Below are 19,833 nucleotides of genomic sequence, written 5' to 3' on the forward strand. Positions count from 1 at the left end.
GTACAACGGTACCCCATATGTGGGCGTAAACCACTTTATGGGCACACAGCGGGGCTCAGAAGGGAAGGAGCGCCAATTAGCATTTCCAGTTCAGATTTTTCTGAAGAAGTTTCTGAGCGCTAGGTGCATTTGTAGTGCCCCTGAAGTGTCAGCAGAATAGAACCCCCCCAAAAGTCACCCTATTTTGGAAAGTACACCCCTCAAAAAATACATCTTGGGGTGTAGTGACCATTTTGACCCCACAGGTATTAGAGGAAAGTGTTCAAAAAAGACAGTAAAAATGAAAAAATAGAATTTTTCCAATAATAGGTTTGTTTAGTTTGAAATTTCTAAATTTTTCGAGGAACAGGGGAGCAAACTCACCCCAATATATGTAACGCAGGTTCTTCTGAGTAGAACGGTACCTCTACTCAGCAGTCACCGTTGAGTGGTAAGATATATTTTACCTAGGATACCTATCTTATTAAATTGTCTGGTCTATTTTTTGTAACCTAAATTTTAACTTTAAATTAATAAAAGCTATTTTTTAGATTTAATTCATTTGCACTCCACTATTTGTATTATTAGCTATTTACTAGTGTGAGTTTCTTCTGTGATATATTTTTTGGATTTATACCTCATACGTGGGCATTAACCACTGTATGGGCACACAGTGGGGCTCAGAAGGAAGGGAGCACCAATTAGCATTTTTAGTGCAGATTTTTCTGAGGAAGTTTTAGAGCGCTAGGTGCGTTTGTAGTGCCCCTGTAGTGTCAGCAGAATAGAACTCCCCAAAAGTCACCCCATTTTGGAAAGTACACCCCTCAAAGAATACATCTTGGGGTGTGGTGACAATCTTGACCCCACAGGTATTAGAGGAAAGTATTCAAAAGAAGACAGTAAAAAGGAAAAAATAGAATTTTTCCAGTAATATGTTTGTTTAGTTTAAAATTTCTCAATTTCACGAGGAAAGGGGGAAAAAACCTCACCCCAATATATGTAACGCAGGTTCTCCTGAGTAGAACGGTACCCCATATGTGGGCGTAAACCACTGTATGGGCACACAGCAGGCCTCAGAAGGAAGGGAGCGCCAATTAGCATTTTCAGTGCATGATTTTTCTGAAGAAGTTTCTGAGCGCCAGGTGCATTTGCAGTGCCCCTGTAATGTCTGCAGAATAGAACCCCCCCCAAAAGTCACCTAATTTAGGAAAGTGCACCCCTCAAAGAATTCATCTTGGGGTGTGGTGAGTATTTTGACCCCACAGGTATTGGAGGAAAGTATTCAAAACTAGACAGTAAAAAAGAAAAGAAATTAAATTTTTCCAATAGCATGTTTGTTTAGTTTGAAAATTTTCAATTTCACTAGGAACAGGGGAGAAAAAGCACCCCAACATTTATAACAGAGATTCTCCTGAGTACAATGGTACCCCATATGTGGGCATAAACCACTGTATGGGCACACAGCAGGGCTCAGAAGAGAAGGAGTGTCATTTTAGTTACAGGCAATATGTGGGTGTTTACTGGTTATCTGGGGTGGTAATGGACAATCTCGGGGTGTTAACTGGCTATCTGAGGTTGCGACAGGCAATCTGGTGTGGTTATGGGCAATCTGGGGTGGTTACGAGCAGTCTGTGCCAATCTGGGTTGGTTACGGCCAATCTGGGGTGGTTATGGGCAATCTGGGGGTGTTTACTGGCTATCTGGAGTGGCAAAGGGCAAACTGGGGTGGCAACGGGCAATCTGGGGAGGCGACGGGCAATCTGGGGAGGCGAAGGGCAATCTGGGGAGGCGAAGGGCAATCTAAGGAGGGGACAGGCAATCTGGGGAGGGGACAGGCAATCTGGGGAGGTTGCAAGCAATCTGGGGTGGTTACAGGCAATTTGGGGTAGCTACGGGCAGTCTGTGGCAATCTGTGGTGGTTACGGGCTGTCTGCGATGGTTACGGGCTGTCTGCGATGGTTACGGATTATCTGGGGTTACAGGCAATCTGGGGAGGTGACAAGCAATCTGGGGTGGTGATGGGCAATCTGGGGTGGTTACAGGTAATCTGGGGTAGTTATAGGTAATCCGGGGCACTTGATTTTGGTGACAGGGGTAAAAAAGTGCCGGCACCATTTAGAACAAGCGATCAGTGGTATATAGTATATACCGCTAATCGCTTGTACTGGGACCACACTGGGTGGACCCCGATCATTGCCCCATGCTCTCCGCCACCTCCGGTGGTGGAGAGAAAGAAGCTTTGATCATTTTTGGGAATCCATCACTGTGAACAGAGTCTGTTCATAGTGATGGCGGCGGCCATCTTGGATCAGATGGCCGCCCAGGGAGAGGAAGGTCAGTGACCAGGTCACTAGGGTTAATTCTGGGGACAGGGGGGCATGGATTCACGGTGAGAAGAGATGAAAGCGTTCAGCTGCGCTGGCAATGTCTGTTACTAGTGGCCGCCGTTATACTGGCAATAACGGCGATCGCCGGTGAGGGGACTGGCCGGGACTGAGCCCACACTCTGCCCCAACCCCTCAGCTACCTCCGGTAGCTGAGAGGAGGGAGCTGCGGGCATTACCGGCGCCGCTGCACTATTCTGCACCATCGCCATAAAGAGCTGATGGCAGCAGAATAGAGCCCATTAGTGATCTCCGTAAAAATCCGTAACGGCGGTCACTAATAACATAATACATGTATTCTCTGGGTCACTACGGTTACGGCGATACCACATTTGTATAGGTTTTTTTTAACTATTACCGCTTTGGCGCAATAGAAACTATCTTCCTAGCAAAACCCCACAAAAACTGTCGCCACATTGCAAGATCCATAGCGTTCTTATCTTTTGCATGACAGATCTGGTTTTGGGCTTTTTTTTTGCAGGAAGATCTGTAGTTTTTATTGATACCAAGTTTTATATGTATATGACTTTTTGATCTCTTTTATGATGTATTTTCTAAAGTGAATTGATAAAATACAGCTATTCTTGTACTGTTTTTTTATTTTTATTTTTTACAGCGTGTGGCGTGCAGTATGATTATTGATATAGTTTTATAGATTGGGTCGTTACGGACGTAACGATACCAAATATGTATAGGATTAGTGTTTTTGATAACTTTTATGTAATGTTTTAAAGTGTATGGGGAATGTAATGCATTTTTATTATTGGGGGGCTGTGCACATTTTTTTCACTTTTTAAAAAAAAAAATATAAAATATATAATTATACTGGTCCAGGGAAGTATGTATACAAAAAGATACTTGCTTACACACATAGCAAAAAAGTAAAAGAGAACCTTACTAATTCTTTTACCAGCATGTTCCATGTATAGATGTCCGGTCATTTAACCCAAGTGGACCTAAAGCGTCCATTCTTAGTATTAAGTCAGTTTCTTTACATAATAACCGGGCTTGTCTATCTCCCCCTGCTGGTAGATTATTTAGCCGTACTAGTCCTAAAAAACGCATATTTGAGGTATCGCTGTTATGGACTTTTTGGTAATGTTCTATAAGTTTTGGGCAACCTTTCCCTGTACGTATAGACCGTACATGTTCCGAAAATCGGACGTACATGGGACGTATAGTTTTGCCAATATAATACATGCCACAGTCGCACATGATAGGGTAGACTTCATAAGGTGTCCTACAGGTAATGAAATCATTAATTCTCTATCTCGTTCCACCTAAATGTACTTCTTTTTATATCATATAAATGGGCACAATTATTACAATGGCCACATCTAAAGTTGCCTTTTTGATACTTTTACTTTGTTACTTTTCCCTAACCACGACTGTTTATTCTCTCTATCATTATTTACTAATCGCCCTTTTACTAGTTCATCCCTTAGATTTCTAGTACGGCGAAATGATATTAGGGGTCTGTTACCTGTAATGTCCTTTAATGCTGTATCACCTGCCAATATATGCCAATATTTTAAGATTGCTGTTTTTATCGCATTGTTCATAGGACTGTGTGCAAAAGTGAACACTGCTCTATCTGGTATAGCTTGCGTTTTCTTCTTATTTTTACGGATAAGTAAATTACGATTTAACTTACGGGCTTTTTCCCATGCCTTATAAATTAAGTCCTGTGGATAGCCCCGCTCTTGCAAGCGACCGCACAGCTCCTGAGCTTGTGAATCATAGCTCTCATCACTACTATTGATCCGCCTCAACCGCACGAACTGGCCGTACGGTACGGCACTCTTAACATGAGCTGGATGGTAGCTTGCATAATTCAGGAGCATGTTAGTAGATGTTGGCTTGCGAAAACCTTTCATCTCCAATTTTCCTGAAAGTGTTTCTAAATGGACATCTAAAAAATCCAACTCATTTTTACCAAAGTAAGATGTAAACCGCATACTGTAATTATTGTTGTTCATGTAGTTTACGAACTGCTGGAACTCCGTCTCCTCCCCTGACCATACTATTAAGATATCATCAATATACCTAAAGTATAATTTAATTTTGGATATAAAGACGTAGGCCATTGCAAAAATTACGTCATCCTCCAATTTCCGCCAAAAACAGAGCGATGAACGTTGGGGCGACCGGCGTCCCCATCGCCGTTCCTGCCCGTTGACAGAACTACTGATCAGCGAACTGGAAGGGGTTATGGTGGAGCACAAATATCAGCAGTTCGCACACATAGTCCGCAAAATCCTGACTCACCAAACCTATCGACGTCTAATTGCCTGTACACCCACAGGCCAGAGACCACCCCTCACTCCACTGGAAATCATCTAGGATATGTAGTAGTTCCTTTGTATCCCTGAGGTATGACGGGACCTGTTGTAACAAAGGGCGTAGGATCCAGAAACTGACTTAATAGTAAAGTAAAGAAACTGACTTAATACTAAGAATGGACGCTTTAGGTCCTCTTGGGTTAAATGACCGGACATCTATTCATGGAACATGCTGGTAAAAGAATTAGTAAGATTCTCTTTTACTTTTTTGCTAGATGTGTAAACAAGTATCTTTTTGTATATATACTTCCCTGGACCAGTATAATTATATATTTTACTGTGTTACACATGTTAATTGTATTATATCACTTAGGTGTTTTTTTGTATATAAGGGGGAGGTTACTTGTCTGACGTAGAGGCTGTGACGAAGCACGCTGTGACGTGCGAAACAGTTGTAGCCTGTTCAGTATCCACGTGTAACCATCTGTTGGCTGGCTGAATAAACTTTCCATGCTGAAGGCGAATGAGTGCTGCGGCTTTCTGTCTCTCCAGTGAATACTCATTTGGACACATCTTGGCTTGTGCTAATTCCTAGAGCACCTTCAATCAGCGGGATCGAGTGAGTGGTGTCCAGGATAACAGTCGGGTGAGCAATAGGGGCTTATACTCCTTCTGTACGGTTTTCTTGGATATATCAGAAGTTATGTTTGCGTGGAATACCCCTTTAAGGACACTTAAGGGCAATTTTCATTTTTATACTTTCGTTTTTTTCTCCTCGTGTTTAAGGACCATAGCACTTGCATTTTTTTTTTACCTACAGACTCACATGAGCCCTTTTTTTTTTTGCCACACCAATAGTACTTTGCAGTGACGGACTTTATTCTCCCCTAAAATCTGCTGTGAAACCAGAAAAAAATATATATTTCTGCAATAAAATTGAAAAAAAAGCATTTTTTTTTCATAGGAGGGCTTGTGTTTACACTGTTAGGCCTTTTAGTAAAAATATGTTATCTATGTTCCTCCAGGCAGTAATGATTACAACTATAGGCAATTTATATAACTTTTATTTTATCTGACAGCTTTAAAAAAAATTTAAACTTAAAAAAAAATAAAAAAAATAAAATGTTTAAAATTACCATCCTTGTAACGTTTTTATTTTTTGGTCTATGGGGCTTTGTGAAGCATAATTTTTTGCGTCATAATCTGAACTTTTCATAGGTAGGTTGCTTATGAATATGCAACTTTTTGATCATTTTTATATGACAATTTTTCCAGATAGGGTTGATATTCCTGGAGGTGTCAGGAAAATGACTTCAAACAATGGGCCAAACAATGGAAATTGAAGTTCAATGTTTCCAAATGTAAAATAATGCACTTGGGGAGGAGGAATCCTCTATCAGAGTATCACATCGGCAGTACTGTGTTGGCAAAGACTTCAGAAGAGAAGGATTTAGGGGTAGTGAGTTCTGAGGGCCTTAAAATGAGTCACCAGTGCAATCAGGCGATAGGGAAAGCATATCATATGCTGGACTGTATAGCTAGAGGTATAACCAGTAGAAAGAGGGAGATTGTGATCCCGCTGTATAGAGCTCTAGTGACATCACATCTGGAATACTGTGTCCAGTTCTGGTGACCTAACCTAAAAAGGGTATTGATAAAATAGAACGGGTCCAAAGATGGACTACAAAAATGGTGGAGGGTGTCAGGCATAAAACATATCAGGAAAGACATATCAGGAAGTGAAAAATATGTCTATAATTCATTGAAAATGTATATAGTGTACATAGATTTTGTATATAATTTATGTTGTTTACCTTTTGCTAGTGTTTTATGTAATTCTATTTATGTAACTATTCACATTAAACAAAGGCTGCGGTTGTGTGCCATGCCAGGTGCAAGTCATTATAGCTGTATCCAACAAGTGACTTGACTAAAATAGTTAATATACCGTGATGATACCGATGGGAGAACATCGTCATCAGGAAACACCTCCACGTTATATGTTATTAAGGACTTTGTTATAAGATGGGCAAGGCAGGCCATGTCTGTGCGATACCCTGATCAGCGCAGCTGCTGCTCTCACTTCTCGTCCTATGTCTGCAGTGACAGGCCAATCACTGGCTGAGATGGGACAGCACTGCAGCCATTGATTGGCTGAGTGGCTGTTACTAGTGTTGATCGAACTGTTCGAGAAAAGTTAGGTTCGAGTCGAACATCTCGATTTTCTCGAACATTTTACTGTTCGTTCGAGTTAGCATTCGAGCACGTTTTTTGCCAGCCAATCAGTGCAGAGCAGAAATATCATTGCTGAGGTGTAGGGGTCTCATTGGCTGCTAAAATCACATGACTATGTCCAGGCCCGCTTCTGCCATGAGGCAGACTGAGGCTTCTGCCTCAGGCGGCAGCTCCTGTGATCTTGCAGGGGGCGGCACAATCTTCCTTGCCACCAGGGCCGTTTCTGCCATGAGGCGGAATGAGTATTCCGCCTCAGGCGGCAGATTCTGCCCCCTGCAGGGGGCGGCAGACAGCAGCCCTGCAGCCGCTCACCTGTCCTGCCGCAGCCGTCCCGTCCCGCCGCCAACGCTTACCGCTGTCCCGCGCCGTCAGTCAGCAGCTGTCATCGCCCTCCAGCGAGTCGTGAGTGCCCGGGGTCAGCGGGGGCCGCGATGTGGGGGGCGGCCGCCTGAGGTTTTTGTGTGGGGGCGGCCACCTGAGGTTTGCCACAGGCGGCAGAAACCCCAGAATCGGCCCTGCTTGCCACTGTCATTGAAGTGTAACTTCACTAAAATGACAGCAGCCCCCGATCTCCTAGCAGTGCTCCCCAGGAACTGCCGGGCTACGTCTCTGTTATGTGTGACGTCACCCAGCAGTCTTCCTGAGGATTGGGTAAGAGCCTGCACGGCCGGCCACGGCGCTCCACACTTGATCCCTCCTCAGTCCTCAGTAGTGAGTATTACAACCAGGGCAAGGGGGGAGGCTGAGGGCAGTGATTGTAGGTTAGGGCTGGGGGAGGGCACTGTCTGGAGGGAGGGGGATCAAGGTCTCAGACCCGAGGGAGCCAGCCAGGAGATAGGAGTGCAGATAGGAGTGTGTGCACACTGGAGAGAGGACACATCATCCGTCTTTGTGACAGCTTCTGATCCCGGCTGATGTGCAGACTGATAAGAGCAGCAGAGCAGCCTTGTATCTCGTGAGTGTGTGCCCCTCCTCCTCCTGCCTGTGCTGGACTCCAGCCCCCTCTTCCACTACTATGCTCAGTGTATACCGCAGTCTGGGGCATAGTGGTGGGGGTGGTATATATGGCTGCACATGTGGATATATATGTACTCTGGGGCCCCCCGTGTACATATATATCCATATGTGCTACTATATACCACCCCCTCCACTAATATACTTCAATGTACATATGCATCCACATGTGCTGCCATATATACCCTATACTGCCATATACCACACTATACTGTTAAATAGTGTGGAGTGGCATGCTGCCATGCTGTGCAGACTAGTTAGTAATGAAGCGCACAGCTTGTCTGGATCCAGCCCTCAGCCTCTCTGCGCTGAAACTTGTAGTACAACAATTTCAGCTTAACTATTATGCCAGGTTCTTTATAAAGTAAGGGGCTTATGATGTTCTGCAGCAGCTGAGGTGTATCATGAGGTTCTGTAGCAGCTGAGGTGTATGATGATGTTCTGCAGCAGCTGAGGTGTATGATGATGTTCTGCAGCAGCTGAGATGTATGATGAGGTTCTGCAGCATCTGAGGTGTATGATGAGGTTCTGCAGCAGCTGAGGTGTACGATAAGGTTCTGCAGCAGCTGAGATGTATCATAAGGTTCTGCAGCAGCTGAGGTGTGTTATGAGGTTCTGCAGCAGCTGAGATGTATCATAAGGTTCTGCAGCAGCTGAGGTGTGTTATGAGGTTCTGCAGCAGCTAAGGTGTGTTATGAGATTCTGCATAACATCATAATACACATTGAAAAAATAATAAGTTTACTGATAGCTGTGGTATTCACATGGGAATAGTTGATAAACAATTGGTTCTAGGATTGGGGGGGCGCCATTTTTTTAATTTTCGCCTCAGGCAGCACAAAAGCTAGAATCGTCTCTGACTATGTCATATAAAAGTCACTGTGCTGTGTTCTGGGTGCCATTTTCTCCTCATTTAGCGTCCTGTATGGACGGCAATCTCAGTGTACCATTGTCTGCTTGCACGCTGCCATTTCCAGTAATCACTGTGCTGAGTTCTGGGGGCCATTGTCTCCTCACTCATTCACTCACTCACTGTGCTGTACAGACAGCTATCGCAGTGTATCATCTCCCTGTATGCAGCCATTTCAAGTAGTCACTGTGCTGCGTTCTGGACGCCATTGTCTCCTCACTTTTATGTACAGACCGCTATCTCACAGTTAGGTAGTGAGGTTAGTGATATTACAGAGATAGACATTGATATTAGAGAGATTAGTGGAGTTTTTATCAAGGTTAGGCTAGCATATTTGCAACAAGCATTTTCCTGTCCATAGACACCATTGCAGCCACAGCAATACTTAGCTTTGGGATTGCAGGCTGCATATTGGATTTGCCAATTAATACATAGTGGCCAAACGTGTATTTTGGTCTGCTCACATCTATATACATATATACATTAATTAAACGTACATCTCATTTGTGTACGTGCATTTGTTTAGTGATTATAGCTGTATTCATATAAGCTGAAAAACGTCCTCTGTCCGTCAGGAAAATACGAAATAGTAGACATCTGTTATATAGTGATTAAACGTACATCTCCATTGTGTACATGCATTTGTTTAGTTATTACAGCTCTATTCCTATAAGCTGGAAAAGGTCCTCTGTTCGTCAGGAAAAATATACGAAATAGTAGACATTTGTTATGCAGTGATTAAACGTACATCTCCTTGGTGTACGTGCATTTATTCACTGATTACAGCGGAAGACCTAGAAACTGACATACGTTCTTTGTCCATCATAAAAAATACAGAATACTTTACATCTGTTATACACAGAAATTAATCGTACATCTGATTTGTGTATGTGGGTTCATTGAGAGTGGGTAGATCTGTTGATTTTTTTGTTGTTGTATCTTCTATCTAAGATTTTCCATCTATCTTGTGAACATGTAGAGAACCAGAGGTGGTAGGAGAGCAGTATCAGGTGTAGAAAGGGGAGATAGAGGTAGTGAACAAGGCACTGCTTCCAGTGCTCCGGCCAACATACAAGCGAGCACATCGTCAGTAGCAGGACCGTCAGGTCTGTCCTCTTTTGCTAGGTTTCCTGTGCGCCTTATTAATGAATAGCATCGTCAATCTGTTCTTCAGTGGTTATCGGACCCTGAATCAAGTGTTTTGACCTCCTCTTGGACGGCCACAAATGTCATCATCGTCAGTCCAACTGGAAGCAAACATGGGTAGAATGTCCCCTACCCAATATACAGGCCAGTGAAAATAATCTACATTCTGAAGAGCTCTTTGACCCAGTGGCGGATTAAATGTACCCTGGGCCCCGGGCTGTCCACCCAACCTGCCCCACCCGGTCAATCCGCCCACATTATAATCCACTACTGCCCCCCCCCCCAATGCGGTCCCCAATAAACACTGCCTGCCTCCCCTCCCTGCTGGCCCCAATAAACATAATGTTTGGTCCCTTGCTGCACAGAGGATGTCAGGAGAGGAGGGGGCTGATCTTATAGGGGAGGTCCCAGCAGCACAGAGGATGTCAGGAGAGAAGGGTGCTGATCTTATAGGGGAGGTCACAGCAGCAGAGAGGATGTCAGGAGAGGAGGGTGCTGATCTTATAGGGGAGATCACAGCAGCACAGAGGATGTCAGAAGAGGAGGGTGCTGATCTTATAGGGGAGGTCGCAGGGTCCCAGCAGCAGAGAGTATGTCAGGAAAGGAGGGTGCTGATCTTATAGGGGAGGTCCCAGCAGCACAGAGGATGTCAGAAGAGGAGGGTGCTGATCTTATAGGAGAGGTCCCAGCAGCACAGAGAATGTCAGGAGAGGAGGTTGCTGATCTATAGGGGAGGTCACAGCTGCACAGAGGATGTCAGGAGAGGAGGGTGCTGATCTATAGGAGAGGTCCGAGCAGCACAGAGGATGTCAGGAGAGGAGGGTGCTAATCCTATAGGAGATGGTCCCCCTCTTCCCCCCCTTATAGATGGTCCCCCTCTTCCCCCCCTTATAGATGGTCCCCCTCTTCCCTCTTCCCCCTTATAGATGGTCCCCCTCTTCCCCCCCTTATAGATGGTCACCCTCTTCCCCCCCCCTGTGCACAGCAGACAACACACAAAAATAAAAAACACTACTCACCTGCCATCCGTTCCTCCGTCGAGCCTCTCACCTCCTGGTCTGTCCCCGGCTGATTCACGGCTGCTGGGGGTGTCCCGTCCTATCCCCGGCAGCACGCGCATCAGAGAGCTCCCCGTGCGCCGGAAGTCACAGCCACAGGCGCACGGGGAGCTCTCTGATGCGCGCGCTACCGGGGATAGGATGGGACACCCCCGGCAGCCGCGCATGAGCCGGGGGACAGTACAAGAGAGTCAGTGGCGGATTATAATGTGGGCCCAAACTGCCCACATTATAATTCCCCACTGCTTTGACCACACGAGAGGCTAAAGAGGATGATTTAGTCTGATCCGACGCCCAATTGCTGATGCCCTCAGAGGAGGATCCGGAAGCTGGTCTGTCATCAGAAATGCCGAGTGGTCAGCAATGCCTGAAAGTGCCTGTGGCTTCTAGACTGCAGTTTGAGGCTGGGTTCACACTACGTATATTTCAGTCAGTATTGTGGTCCTCATATTGCAACTAAAACCAGGAGTGAATTGAATACACAGAAAGGATCTGTTCACACAGTGTTGAAATTGAGTGGATGGCCGCCATATAACAGTAAATAACTGCCATTATTTCAATATAACAGCTGTTGTTTTAAAATAACAGCAAATATTTGCCATTAAATGGTGGCCATCCACTCAATTTCAACAATGTGTGAACAGAGCCTTTCTGTGTTTTCAATCCACTCCTGGTTTTGGTTGCATTATGAGGACCACAATACTGACTAAAATATACATAGTGTAAACCCAGCCTGAGGATGTAGACTGTCAGAAGTCACCTGTCATGACGATGATGACATTGTGGATCCAATGTGGTCTTTGGAGCGACAGCTGCCGAGGGCATCATCAGTGGAGGATGAGGTGGATGAGGTAGTTACAGTGCGGGTCCGACCTAAGAAAGGGAGAGGGCAGCCGCACAAGTCCGCTGATATTACTGCGCCAGCCATGGTCAGTGGTGGCAGCGGCAATCCTGGCACACGGCGCGATCACGGTGTTTAAGTGTAAATGACAGGAGCAGCTCCTGTCAATTACCGATCAGGACACCCGCAGTGTGAGCTTTAGAGGGTTAATGACAGGCTGCAGCATGATCGCTGCAGCCTGTCATTAAAGGGGTTGTCCAGCGAAAATCTTTCTTTCAAATCAACTGGTGTCAGAAAGTTATATAGATTTGAAATTTACTTCTATTAAAAAAAATCTCAAGTCTTCCCATACTTATTAGCTACTATATGTCCTTCAGGAAATGTTGTTTTATTTTCAGTCCGACAGTGCTCTCTGCTGACATCGCTGGCTGAGACAGGAACTGTCCAGAGAAGGAGAGTTTTTTAATGGGGATTCATATAAAACCGAGACAAAGTTCCTGTCTCGGTCAGAGATGTCAGCAGAGAGCACTGTGTCAGACTGAAAATAAAACAGCATTTCCTGCATGACATTTAGTAGCTACTAAGTATGAGAAGACTTGAGATTTTTTAATAGAAGTAAATTACAAATCTATATAACTTTCTGACACAAGTTGATTTGAAAGAAAAAGATTTTCGCTGGACAACCCCTCTAATGGTGAGGGTCCAGCTGCTCACTGCAGAGCGCTCTTCATAGCTCCTTAGAGACCCAGGACATATGGTTACGCCCAGGGTCGTTTGGTGACAGGCGGCCAGGGTGTAACTGTTCGTCCAGGGCCGTCTAGGGGTTAAGGGTGCATTCACACAAACAGGATTAGTGGCAGATCCGCAACAGATTTCATGGTGCAGATTTGATGCTGTGTTCAGTTATTTAGATTAAATCTGCTGAGGATCCACTACGGATCTGTGCCATCAAATCCGCTGCGATACAGTACATGTGAAGCTACCCTTAGGGTGCGTTCACATACACAAGATCCGCAGCAGATTCTATGCTGTGTTCAATTATTTAGTTCCGATATGCTGTGGATTTTCACCATTAAATCTGCTGCAGATCCTGTACGTGTGAATGTACCCTTAGCTGTAATCAAAGTAAGGCCACATTCACACATTCCGTGTTAATTATGTTAATTATGATGCTGGGAGCTCCGAAATTCTTCATATCTTTGCGCTACTGTATTGACACAGCCACACAGCTGTGTCAGTACAATACTGCAAAGATATAAACTGATTCAGAGCTCACAGCAATATAATGATATATGATGTATGTAATTCTGTTGTGCAGCTGTTAGGAACCGGACAGCAGGACAAGACAGTGAGCCCTAAGCTCAGCCCCGCCCACTGTCCTCTACCTACTTGCCACAATCCGCCCTAAGATGGCGGCGAGCAACTGGGCGGCAGTCCCTGCACTGGCTAGGTGGGACACAAAGGCAAGAAAGACAGACAAAACACAATGAAGAATAGTCGACAGTCCGGGTCACAACAATCGGGCAGCACAGTACGAAATCACAATCCAATAAGCAGAGTCAAAAAACAAGCAATATGGTCAGTGGCAGGCGGCTAGCAAGGATGGTCAGAACACAAGGCAGAAGGGTCAGAAAAAAGACAGATAATAGCAGAAACACAAGCAGGCAGAGACAAGCTCAATAACCAGCAATAAGTGCACAGACTGAGGTTAGTATATAGGAGGCCAGGGCTCTGGTCCAGAACGTAATTGGACCATCCCCCTGATCTCCAAGCACAGACACTTGAGAACAAAACAGATCCACTGGCAGGAAGACCTGTCAGTCACAGCAGAACCAAAACACAGATTAACCATTACATGGCCAGACAGAATTCAGCAGGTGAATTCGGGTGTGTCTCCCAACAAAAGTGAGCATATAAACCAGTGTTTACACACTGCAAACAAAAACACAAACAGAATACAAGAATTTCAGCGCCTTCTCGGCCACACAGCACGAGCCGAGGGGCGCATAATGCTCTGCAAAGATACCATCCTGATAGTACCCCCTCTTTTACGAGGGGCCTCAGGACCCTCACAGGACTCAACTTCACTTAGAAGATTGCCATCTGACTCCCATTCATCAGAAGAAGAGTCCATGGCATGAAGAACAGGTTTACTGACGGAACGAGCAGAAGAACATGATAAATTCACATCAGATATGGGCAAATCAAATACAGTAGGACTTGAAATATTTATTTCACATGAGGGTACCTGTGCGCCCAAGTGACCTTCCTGGGAGTCACCTGGACGCCGATGATCCAGGAGCCGGTTAGCTTGCCGCTTGGGACGCTTGTGGCAGAAATTGATGAAGTGGCTACTGTCACCACAGTAATAGCACAGACCGTTGTGTCTACGATGTTCTCGCCTGGTCCTGGCGTCCAATTGTCCCAGCTGCATGGGCTCATCCTCATGTATATCAGGGATGACAACAGTGTTTGACAGAGCAGGGGACAGAGGTCTTAGAAGGGTCAGAGCCTACTTTCTCCCTATGTCACGGAGCCTACGGTCTATGCGAATAGCCAAATTCATGGCCTGCTTTAGGGTGGAAGGATCTGGATGTCCTGTCCAGGCATCCTTAAAGGGGTAGTGCACCCAAAAAAAATTTCTTCCAAATCAACTGCTGCCATGAAGTGCCAGAGATTTGTAATTTACTTCTATTAAAAAATCTCAAGCCTTCCAGTACTTATCAGCTGCTGTGTGTCCAGCAGGAAGTGGTGTTTTCTTTCCTGTCTGACACAGTGCTCTCTGTTGCCTCCTCTGTCCATGTCAGGAAATGTCCAGAGAAGGAGCAAATCCCCATAGAAAACCTCTCCTGCTCTCCAGACTGGAAATAATACCACTTCCTGCTGGGTGTACAGCAGCTAATAAGTACTGGAAGGCTTGAGATTTTTTAATAGAAGTAAATTACAAATCTCTGGCACGTCATGGTAGCAGTTGATTTGAGAGAAAAATTTTTTTGGTGCACTACCCCTTTAATGCCATCAGATAACCCCTGCTTAAATTTGCATCTAAGCGCAGGATCATTCCATCCGTATGGAACGCACCACTGGCGGAACTCGGCACAATACTCCTCCACCGGTCGCTTGCCCTGTCTCAAAACTGTCAACTGTCTCTCAGCTGCTGCGGCCCTATCAGGGTCATCATACAGTAATTCCAATGCCGAGAAAAACTGATCCACAGAAGACAATTCAGTGGCATCTGGAGGCAAAGAAAAGACCCACTCCTGCGGAGGTTCTTGTAAGAGTGACATAATAATGCCCACTCTCTGGCTCTCAGCCCCAGAGGACCGGGGACAAAGTCTGAAAAACAACTTACATCCCTCCCTGAAGATTCGAAAGGCCCTTCTATTGCCTTTGAACCTATCAGGAAGCTGCACTGGAGGTTCTGGGGGAACAGCAGCAGATAGCATGGCATTTTGGCCCAGGAAAGACTCTACCTGCTGCACCTGTTGCGTAAGGTCCAGAACAAGCTTTTTGAGACTTTGCATTTTCTCAACCAGAGCTTTCATGGGGTCCATAGCAAGGTGGAGAGAGAGAAGAGAAAAAAGTATTGCTGGTTATTCTGTTAGGAACCGGACAGCAGGACAAGACAAGACAGTGAGCCCTAAGCTAAAATGGCGGCGAGCAACTGGGCGGCAGTCCCTGCACTGGCTAGGTGGGACACAAAGACAAGACAGACAGGCAAAACATAATGAAGAATAGTCGACAGTCCGGGTCACAACAATCGGGCAGCACAGTACGAAATCACAATCCAATAAGCAGAGTCAAAAACAAGCAATATGGTCAGGGGCAGGCGGCTAGCAAGGATGGTCAGAACACAAGGCAGAAGGGTCAGAGAAAAGACAGATAATAGCAGAAACACAAGCAGGCAGAGACAAGCTCAATAACCAGCAATAAGTGCACAGACTGAGGTTAGTATATAGGAGGCCAGGGCTCTGGTCCAGAACGTAATTGGACCATCCCCCTGATCTCCAAGCACAGACAGCTGACAACAAAACAGATCCACTGGCAGGAAGACCTGTCAGTCACAGCAGAACCAAAACACAGATTAACCATTACATGGCCAGACAGAATTCAGCAGGTGAATTCGGGTGTGTCTCCCAACAAAAGTGAGCATATAAACCAGTGTTTACACACTGCAAACAAAAACACAAACAGAATACAAGAATTTCAGCGCCTTCTCGGCCACACAGCGCGATCCGAGGGGCGCATAATGCTCTGCAAAGATACCATCCAGACAGCAGCTTCACGGTCCGTAGCTTCTGTGCTTCAAGGAACATGTGAATGCGGCTAAAATGTTTGTTTTTTTGACATGTTAATAGACATGGTAGGATATGTAATACATTTTAACAAATTTTACTTTAACTTATAGGAGCAAACCTTTCATACAGTTCATCATCTTCTCCTCCCCAGCCCCAAAACATATTGGAGAAACCATTAACTTTTAAAAACTGCTCCTTTGTGAAAGCCACCACTCCTCCAAACAATGTTTTGTATGGTAACCTGAAAGTATATAACACATAAAATAATACAAGTTAGCAATGATAAAACAAATATATTCACATCATTTGGAAAATGTTATATTAAAGGCCAATAATTTTTCTCAGGATGCCAATTCCAACAAAATATTACATTAGGAAAGACTACTGTGACTTCCAGTTTTAAAAATAAATACATTTTTCAAAAAAATGCTCAATCAAGTACTATGCATGGTTTTAGAGTAAAGGAAGGGATGTGTAAACGAAATATAAAAAATTAGAATGAAAAAATGCAATGTGTTACTTCAGTTCACATTAGAACACCGGCAGTATGCCGCTAAGTGACAGAGGGTATAATACCCCCTTTATGATAGTATGTATTCATACGGAGGGTATAATACCAGGCAATAGTATACATGATGTATGATACCAAATAGGTATAAGGTATATCGGTGTAAGACACCAGGGGGTAGTATATATGGGGTATAATACCAGGCAGTAGTATACATGGAATATATATTAGGCAGTAATATATAGACGATATGATATCAGGCAGTAGTACAGATGCGGCTTTGGGGCACCCCCTCCTGCACACGCTCACCAGGGTTAAGGTCCAGGCAGGTTCCCTCATCCTCCCTGTTCCCTAGTGGGCTCAGTCTGTGCATGGAAAGGTCCAAGCCCTTGTCCAGTTCCCAGTTCCGGAGTTTCATCTTCTTGTGGCCCCAATCAGTGCTTCCACTGAGAATGCAAGAGCCCTGGGCATCAGCCCCAGGCATCTCTTCTGGTCACTCATGGTGCTGCCAGCTGGAGCTGTGCATGTGCCCTGCTGAGCCCACACTGCTGTCTCTGGCTCCAGGATGGAGAGGATCCACACACCCCTCCCCTATTGTGAGTGACAGGAGAAGGGATCTAAATCTTTCTGCTCTTGTCAATTGATGGCACACCGTCGGAGTTCTAACGTGTCTTGCAGTAACATAGTGCATTTTTTCATTTTAATTTGTGTATATTCCATTTACACATTCTTTGAAGGTAAATCAAGCATCCTCTGCTCTGCCAAGCAAAAGGCACAGGGCTAATTGCTTAAGTCAAGCACTTGAGCATTGAAAAATGCTCGACTCAAGTAACGAGTACTCAAGCATTTTAGTGCTCGCTCAACATTCTAAGAAATAGTAACTTGTTCTCTATCCTGTGGATAGGGGACAAGTTAGTTTTTCTTAGAATACCCCTTTAAGCCGTACCAAATCCTAGCCGCACCAAATTCACTAACTAGATAATGTTATAAATAAAATAAATATATATATAAATATGTGGTATTAAAAAGAATTAAAGTAAATAAACTCATTTGACATCCTCTCTTTTGATTTGCTTGAAGAACCTTAATTCAATGTCTTCAACGCATCTCTATGAAGACATTGTTATAGAGATGCATAGAAGACACAGACTTCTGGCCTCTTTAAGTATGGGACAGCCACGATAAAAATGGCGATTCTCCCTAAATTCCTCTACCTCTTTGAGACCCTCCCTGTAGCGGTCCCTAGGCCCACCCTTCGGGGAAATCCAGGCTCTGTTACTCAAATTTCTTTGGAGGCAGGGACGCCACAGGATACCCCTCTCGGCCCTTACCTCACCTCTGCATAGAGGGGGTCTGGCGTTCCCGGATATAACTAAATATTACCTGGCGGCGCACCTCCGTACCATTCCCTCCTGGGTGTCCCTTCGCTCCTTTAAGAAATTTGTACAGTTTGAAAAGCTCTGGATAGCACCCATCCACCCCTGCGCCCTTCTTTGGGCACCAAAACGTGCCCTACCTGATTCCGCACTTCTGGCCCCAATGGCCTTTATAGGGGGCATTTGGTCCCAGTGTCGTACTAAATACGGCCTCTCAGCCTCCTCTTCGCCTTTAGAACCTTTTCTCTACACACCCGACTTCCCAGTTAGCCTCACCTCATTTATGACCCAACCCTGGTCGGCTGTAGGCCTGTTCAGGTTTTATGACTTGGTCAACCCAGTCTCCAGGACTTCCGGACTTCTCGGCTCTCCTGGAGAAATACGGCTTCTCTCAACGCATTTTCTTCTCCTATCTACAGATCCGTGACCTTTTCCGTTCCCGATTGGGCTCGCTGACCTGTCCACGACCTAACCCGTTTGAAATGTGCTGTTTAAGGGGTGCGTCCTCCAAAGGGTTGATTACAGACATATATCGCCTGCTCTTCCCGGCGGATCCCCCAGGACATGGTTACATGCACAAGTGGGAACGAGATTTGGGTACCACAATCTCGCACTCTACATGGCAGATAATATGGAGTAGGGCGGCCAAATCCTCTTTATGTACCCAATATAGGGAAACCCAATACAAGTTACTCATGCACTGGTACCATACCCCTACCCTCCTCCACAAATTTAATCCTGCTTATCCCAACACTTGCTGGAGATGCCAGGCTGCTCCTGGCTCGCTTTTTCACATATTCTGGGAATGTCCTTTAATTGCTACTTACTGGACGGCTGTCCAAAACACTATACAGGAGGTCTTGGATATACAGGTCCCTATAACACCCCTTCACTTTCTCTTTAATGTCCCCCCCAAATCCATCGGGAGCCGTACAGCTAAAATGCTCCTTCATATCCTCACTGCTGCCAAATGCCTCATCTCCCTACACTGGAAAAGTACCTCCCCCCTTCCTCGCTAGATTTGCTTACTCGGATCAGGGATGTCCGTAGTATGGAGTCACTTACAGCAACCCTGAACAATACAGTTGAAAAATTTAATGCGGACTGGGACCCTTGGGACACGTTCTGGGACAGGCGTCCGAGATAACCCCCTTCTCCTCCCCCTACCTTTCTTTCTCCTCCTTTACTCTTTTTTCATCCCCCCCCCCCCCCCTCTTATTTCTCTTTGTTGCTCTCTCCTTTTTCTCTCTTCTTATTGCCAACAATAGAGGTGAGCTGTGGTTCCCGCGATGTAAACTTATTCTTCCAGTTCCGGGCTGTACATCGAATCTTTTTCTTCAGCTAAATTTACCTGGTATTGGGAGGACATCTCAGCGATAAGGCTGGGACTCGCCTTCTTTTCTACTGCGGCTGGCTCTTGCTCAAATACAGCCTGGCTCATATGCTAGTTACCTGAACTTTTTTCCTGTATTACTTGGGTGGTTTCACCTTTCTTATATGGCAATATGTTGTTTGATGTCATGCGCATTATTGCTATTTTCCTTTCATGTACCTTTTTTTATTGAAGTTTTCAATATAAACAAAACCAAACAGACAATTTATAAAAAAAAAAAGTATGGGACAGCCAGAGAAGGCAAAACAAATCCCAAAAAATCTTCAAATTAGAGATGAGTGAAGCAAAATTCACTGCGTATTCACCCTGTCAATTTACAACAATTTGTTAACAAAATTTGCTAAACAAGGCGGCCGCTATGGCAGCCGCACTTAAGCTTGCGGTACTGTCACCGGGCGGGAGCAAAGGA

At 45.1% G+C, this 19,833-nt stretch overlaps 1 protein-coding gene and 1 long non-coding RNA gene across 6 annotated transcripts in view; one reads left to right on the forward strand and one right to left on the reverse strand.

Moving 5' to 3' along the window:
- LOC138797589 (uncharacterized) overlaps positions 1–19,833 on the forward strand; it is a 150,683-nt gene that overhangs the window by 101,903 nt on the left and 28,947 nt on the right. The window contains exon 1 of one of the 2 annotated variants that reach the window (XR_011363956.1): positions 11,770–11,859. The exons of the other annotated variant lie outside the window; for it this stretch is intronic. This is a non-coding gene — a long non-coding RNA (uncharacterized lncRNA). Of the gene's footprint in view, positions 1–11,769; positions 11,860–19,833 lie in introns of those variants that run through there. 2 annotated transcript variants of the gene reach the window in all.
- LOC138797587 (beta-1,4-galactosyltransferase 1-like) overlaps positions 1–19,833 on the reverse strand; it is a 260,610-nt gene that overhangs the window by 66,049 nt on the left and 174,728 nt on the right. For 3 of the 4 annotated variants that reach the window (XM_069977940.1, XM_069977938.1, XM_069977937.1), the window contains exon 5: positions 16,266–16,388. The exons of the other annotated variant lie outside the window; for it this stretch is intronic. In XM_069977940.1, the coding sequence (XP_069834041.1) occupies positions 16,266–16,388 (123 nt within the window). The remainder of the gene's footprint in view (positions 1–16,265; positions 16,389–19,833) is intronic. 4 annotated transcript variants of the gene reach the window in all.

The sequence above is a fragment of the Dendropsophus ebraccatus genome, chromosome 7, assembly GCF_027789765.1.
Source record: "Dendropsophus ebraccatus isolate aDenEbr1 chromosome 7, aDenEbr1.pat, whole genome shotgun sequence".
NCBI lineage: Eukaryota > Metazoa > Chordata > Amphibia > Anura > Hylidae > Dendropsophus > Dendropsophus ebraccatus.